Genomic DNA, 6,670 nt, shown 5'->3' with positions numbered 1-6,670 from the left:
TGGGGAGGGGGGAGGAGGGAGGGATTGCATTGGGGAGTTATACATGATATAAATAATGAATTGATGGGTGCTGACGAGTTGATGGGTGCAGCACACCAACATGGCATAAGTATACATATGTAACAAACCTGCACGTTATGCCCATGTACCCTAGAACTTAAAGTATAATAAAAAAAAAAAAAAAAAAAGAAAATGAAAACCAGAAACACTGTACACTAGATATAATATCATTCACATTTTCACTTATGAGTTGTGAAATATGTCAGCAAGATAATTAAAATACCAGTTGGTTCTTATTCCTCTTTTAACAATAGACTCTCCATAGTTACTAAAATGTTAGAAATAAAAAATATTTCTTCTTTAAGAATAAATGTAAATAATTAAAAAATACTTCCATAAATGTAGTAATTTTTTTAAGTTTCTTGAATAAATTAGTAAACAGCTGTCTGTATTAAAACACAGATGAAAAAAATTGGAATCAATGCCCTTCACATGTGCCTTTGTAATACAATAATGACTGCAGCCAACTTGTGCCTTTGTAATACAGTAATGACTGCAGCCACTTTCCTTATATCCCACTCATTTAGTTAATATCCCCATTTTTCATCTTTGCTAAGTTTCAGTAAGTCACATTAACAAATACTTATTGCAACTAGGATGTGTAAGATAACAATGCTGGCTGCTCCAGCATTAAGGATGAACAAGGGACATGTGTATCCTGTGCTAATGGAATTTATAGTTTGTTAGGAGAAGAAAGATACAATAAATATTTTCACAAAAGTTGTTGAATTCCTCCCTGAAAAAAAAAAGCCATAAATGCAGACTGTAGCACCCTATGAGATGCTGTTTACACACACTCCTCAGCACTCCTAAATCCCTAGCGTTTCTATCTAGAGTAGGTAATTATTACATTGCTCTTCTAAAATAAGTCTTAGTCCTTGAAGAAGGCCACTTTTTTAATAATATTATTCCCTAGCTTGTTTGAATCTGTGTTACTGTGGTAGTGAGAAACTGAGTTCTTTAGGAAATTTTATCATAGGACTCTAAAGGACTAAAAAATTTAGTGTTGTAAAGTATGGTTTTGTTGCCTTAAAGATTTTCAACTTTATTTTTTGTTTCCATCTGAGTACGTATACACTCATCCAATGTGAAGGGCTAAACACCAATCCTTATGAATAAAAGGGTTTTAACTTAATATTTTATTTTGCTTCCCAAGACAGCAACTGTGTCTCTCAGGTTGATACTGTGATCCAACTTTATAAGTGACTTTTAATATGTGATTAGTTTTTATCAGCAGTATTTGCATATTTCCTTTTCCTATACAATAATAAGTACATTTCAGAATGTAATTTACCTATCATAACTTAATTATTATTAAACCGTAATTAATCACCAAATCTTATGTATTGAATTAAGAACATCCACTGAGCAGTTTTGTATGAGGGATGTAGATTTTAATATTTTGAATTTAATCAATGGTGGTAATAATTATCCTGGGAAGAATTCCCTATAATGTTGGAATTTTCTGGGTGGTGAGAGCTTTTACATATAACTGCCTCCTAGAACCATTACACTGTCAGGAAGTAGTTTATTCCATTGGAAATATTAGACTGAGGAATCCCATCATAGTCCAATTAAGTTCTGCCTTTTGCTGATTAGCTTCCATTTGCTTCCATATTCCCCTCTATGTAATACTCTGTGGTCATTTATAGTTGTCTCAGCTCCCTATTTGCCCTGTCTTTATTCCTACGTATGTCATATATTTCATTATATATGTTGGATTTTCCAGCATTCCTTTTGTTGTTGTTGTTTTTATTGTGTTTGGTTTCATTTTTACAGATGGGGTCTGGCTGGACTACAGCGGTATGATCAGAGCTCACTGCAGCCTCGACCTCCTGGGCTCAAGCAATCCTCTCGTCTCAGCCTCCTGACTAACTTGGACTACACATGTGCACAACCATGCTCAACTAATTTTTTATTTTTCATAGAGACAGGGTCTCACTATGTTTCCAGGTCTTGAACTTCTGATCTCAAGTGATCCTCCTACCTTGGCCTCCCAAAGTGCTAGGATTACAGATGTGAGCCACCACACCCGACCTCAGCATCACTATTTTTATTAGTTCCTCTCACTTACTCGATAACTGCCTTTGCCTTTTGTTTTCTACATTCTTCCTATCTAATATATTCATTTTTGTATTTATTTGAAGTATATTGGGGGAAACATTGTCTAGCTGTCTATTTTAGTTCTTCCTATATTAAAGCTGATCAACAGTGATGGAATTCATGCCACATGTGTAAGAGGAAGCATTTACCTGAGATCTTGGGATGGCTCTGCTCTGATGTGCGGCGTCTCCACAGAGTGCCCAAATACGGCTCCTTCAGTGCCTGGGGGTAGCATGAATATAGCAGTCAGTATAAGCAAGTCCACACAGTGACTTTCATCTCTATTTTTCTGCATCAAATATTCTTCCCAAAGAGAGAAAACTTAAAATAGGTATATATCATGTATTAGTCCGTTTTCACACTGCTGATAAAGACATACCCAAGACTGAGGAGAAAAAGAGGTTTAATTGGACTTGCAGTTCCACATGGCTGGGGAGGCCTCAGAATCATTGCGGGAGGTAACAGGCACTTGATATATGGCGGTGGCAAGAGAAAAATGAGGAAGATGCAAAAGCAGAAACCCCTGATAAAACCATCAGATCTTATGAGACTTACTGACTACCACGAGAACATTATGGGGGAAACCGCCCCCATGATTCAATTATCATCCACCGGGTCCCTCCCACAACACGTGGGCATTATAGGAGTACAATTCTCGATGAGATTTGAGAGGGGACACAGAGCCAAACCGTATCACAGGATATGAATGAGAAGAGTTGGAAGAATATCACCAGGCAGGGAAGAGTCAATCAAGGTAAATGTAAATGTCATTACATATTAACTGATTTTAAAATTAAATTATGTATAAAAGTCAAGAATTCCCACTCTCTCATAAAAGAACAAAAGCTCATCTCTGTCCCCTGCCTTATTTTCCAGTTAAGGGAAATTGAGGGAGGGATACGTCACAATACTTAATTCTGTGTTTCTATAAATAATAGCAGGTCATGAATAAAAATGTGGAGGTGGGCTCCAGTGTAGCCTACTATTGGTTTTTACAGACATACCCTCATAAATGTTTAGCAGTTCTTACACACAGAGCTCCCACCTTTTATTACAGTAACCACCAAATGACAGAGAACATGTCATGTTACTTTGACCTCTCTGGGGTGAGGGCTTTATCTAAAACCATGAACTGCTTTAAATCATGTTGTTATAGTTGGTTTCATATGGCATCATAGTTTTCCAAAGAGGTCATATACTCTTAACACTTTTCTCAGGAGGTCGAATGATACTCTATCTCAGCTTTCATTTACTGAATCTAGTTTTGTTTTTTTTTTCCAGATTCCCATAGCTTTTTCATAATTTAAGTAAAATGGAAGGATTCTTCAATTACCAAAATCAAGTGGAAAAAAAAAATGCTCCAAATAAAATGACACTGAGAAAATCTTTTCTGTAATTTTGCATAAATGTCTGATTATCACCCTCAAAATAAACTTTATGATTTTGTTTTTTGATCTAATCTTCTTCAGACTTCTTAGTTGGAACAACACTCATATCTGTTCCATCAGTGGCTTCAACACTAGCTAAATTATACAATGTAACATAAAAATATATATTTGAAGCATACAAAACAAATCTGCTTTTGTCTAATGAGAAAAAATCATGTAAAGCATATTAATTCAAGAGGCAATGATGAAATTGCCACTAGGAAATTAAAGCTAAAATTCCAATTCCTTACAAATAAATTGCTATATATGGAAATGTATTAGAACCATCAGATGACTCCTTTGCATAATATAACAATACAGACCTTGATCATGAATAGAAGAGGAAGAGTTTTTTTTCAAAGACTGTATGATTTCATCTATATTCTGGTTCTGAGGGCAAACTTACCAGGTTCTGCTGCAGTAAATCCCTAAGATTACAGATTTCTGTTTATAAGCTAAAAGCTATTGGAATTTGTTGAACACTTAATGGGTTTAATAGTGTTCTCTCTTGTCTCTCTCTGTCTCTCCTGAGACTCTGTAGGACATATGGTCCTTGTTTTTAAAACTTTTCCTCATGAATTTTGAAAAATTACTTCTTTAAGGAGTTTATTCTGTTGATATTTTGGAAGATATTTATTTTATTTCTCCAAGTGGAACGTTCCTTAAGATGGGTCTTTAAAAGTAAAACAGTAGTTGGAGGTAACAGTAATTTTGTGATCATGGTGGAGATAGCATTTGAAAGAATATTACAAGATATACATTTGTATATCTCAAAGAGAGACTCTGGCATTTTGTAATAAGATATGCATCCAAGAAAAGATAGTTATCCATGTGCAAAGTGTAAAAATTAATTTCCACTCTTGCCTGGTTATGAAAATTTGCCAGATAAGGTGACAGAAATATAATTAGACATCAGTAATATTTACTTTCAAATACATAATGACATACTTAGTAACTAAGCACAAACCATATCAGTGAAAATAAAAATAGAATGTCATCAAAAGTTTAAATTTTCAATGAGAAATAAAAACTGACAGAGGTCTCGATTCTCATTTCCAATATAAAAATAATCATTTTTAAAGGATTCTTGAGGGAACAAATATGTAATCATGCCACTTAAAGGGTGAAATTGTAAACTAAATAATATAAGTAATTGACAAAATGCAGGCCTTTAGAAAATGAGATAGTCACTCTCCCTGTTTTTGTCCTGAATGAGCCAAAGGTACAAAATTAATAAGCAACACAGATAATTTTTTTTTTTTTTTTTTTTTTTTTGAGACGGAGTCTTGCTCTGTTGCCCCAGGCTGGAGTGCAGTGGCCGGATCTCAGCTCACTACAAGCTCCACCTCCCGGGTTTACGCCATTCTCCTGCCTCAGCCTCCTGAGAAGCTGGGACTACAGGCGCCCGCCACCTCGCCTGGCTCGTTTTTTGTATTTTTTAGTAGAGACGGGGTTTCACCATGTTAGCCAGGATGGTGTCGATCTCCTGACCTCGTGATCCACCCGTCTCCGCCTCCCAAAGTGCTGGGATTACAGGCTTGAGCCACTGAGCCCGGCCTACACAGATAATCTTAAAGGAAATCAGTAAGGGATGATAAAAGCCACCTGAACCAGGTATGAACTCTAACAGCATAAAAATTAAAAATCAGAACATGCACAGTGGCTCATGCCTGTAATCCCAACACTTTAGGAGGATGAAGCTAACAAATCACCTGAGGCCAGGAGTTCCAGATCACCCTGGCCAACATGGCGAAATCCCCTCTCTACTAAAAATACAAAAATTAGCTGGGCATGGTGGTGCACAGTAGTCCCAGAAGCTTGGGAGGCTGAGACAGGAGAATAGATTGAACCTGGGAGGCATAGGTTGCAGTGAGCTGAGACTGCACCACTGCCTTCTGGCCTGGGCAGAATGGATTATTAATAGGGTTGCAAGATTTGGCAATATAACAATATATGACACTGAGTTAATTGGAATTTCAGATACACATCAAATCATTTTTTAGTGTAAGTAAAGGATATTTACAGGGGATATACTTATACTGAAAGCATGTCATGAGTAATTAAGTAAATTCAAAATTAGTAAGGCATGATATACTTGACCTGGAAACCCTAACAATTTATCAACATTTGTCTGATACACAAGGACAGAGCTGATTTACACTCACTTCGAGAAAAGAAAGACTGTCATGAATTCTCATCACAGGTTCTAGAAACCATAGAAACAAAAAAAGAAGGATAGACATAAAAAGGACAAAAGGAACATAACAGATACATATTAATATGCATATGTAAACTTATTGAATAAATGTTTGTTTTTCATTGCTATTGTAAGGGGCTGTTCAAAAGGGTATAATGTTCAATAGTGCTTGATTATATAATCCTATAAAGGATGTTTCAGATAATTTAAACTGACTACAATGTTACAAGACACAGGGAAAACCTATACTGTTGGCTATTGCAATTGTCAGAAAAAAAGGAGGTAAGAAAATTCAGGGTCCAAAAGTAGTAGAAGCCATTCATATGATAATTTCTGGCTTCTGCAGGAAAGAATGAGGATAGCATATTCTGTTTTGCTGGAAAGGAAAAAAGGCAGATATGGATTATGGTCCTACTTTGTATTTAAAGAGTTTAAGTCATAAGATAGGATACTACCCTTTACAAATGCCTAACATAAAATACTACACCCTCAAAAACAAATTATTAAAATTAAATATAAGCACCTCATCTGATGTGGCTATCTATATTCTAAATGCTATCTATACTATAAATGTTATATCCTATGCTACTCATTATTCACCCATTGGCATAGATATAATTTTTACAGGAGTCATTGGTCCCAGAAGAAGAGGTAGCACAAGAAAAGGAAACCCAAGGATAAGCACCAGAGAGAAGGCAAACAACCAACCAAGAAAGGCAAGAATACCTCACATTGAGAAAAGAAAATCAGGCAGGAAATTATATTTTAAGTTATTTGACTTGATATTTGCCAAATGAGAACTTTTGCTGGCCTTTATTTTTCCAATGAGATCAACTATGATCATGAATTTTCTGAGTTTTTTTTTTTTTTTTTTTTTTTTTGA

General features: G+C 35.6%; 1 protein-coding gene across 1 annotated transcript in view; it reads right to left on the bottom strand.

The window, feature by feature from the left end:
- The window catches only part of SGCZ (sarcoglycan zeta), a 319,472-nt gene that overhangs the window by 8,687 nt on the left and 304,115 nt on the right, over window positions 1–6,670 (bottom strand). Inside the window, exon 5 of the mRNA XM_017877508.1 lies at window positions 2,313–2,385. Within this exon, the coding sequence (XP_017732997.1) occupies window positions 2,313–2,385 (73 nt within the window). The remainder of the gene's footprint in view (window positions 1–2,312; window positions 2,386–6,670) is intronic.

Source organism: Rhinopithecus bieti, unplaced genomic scaffold (assembly GCF_001698545.2).
Source record: "Rhinopithecus bieti isolate Rb0 unplaced genomic scaffold, ASM169854v2 scaffold_10584, whole genome shotgun sequence".
Classification (NCBI taxonomy): Eukaryota; Metazoa; Chordata; class Mammalia; order Primates; family Cercopithecidae; genus Rhinopithecus; species Rhinopithecus bieti.
This window is presented reverse-complemented; position numbering and strand designations above follow the sequence as displayed.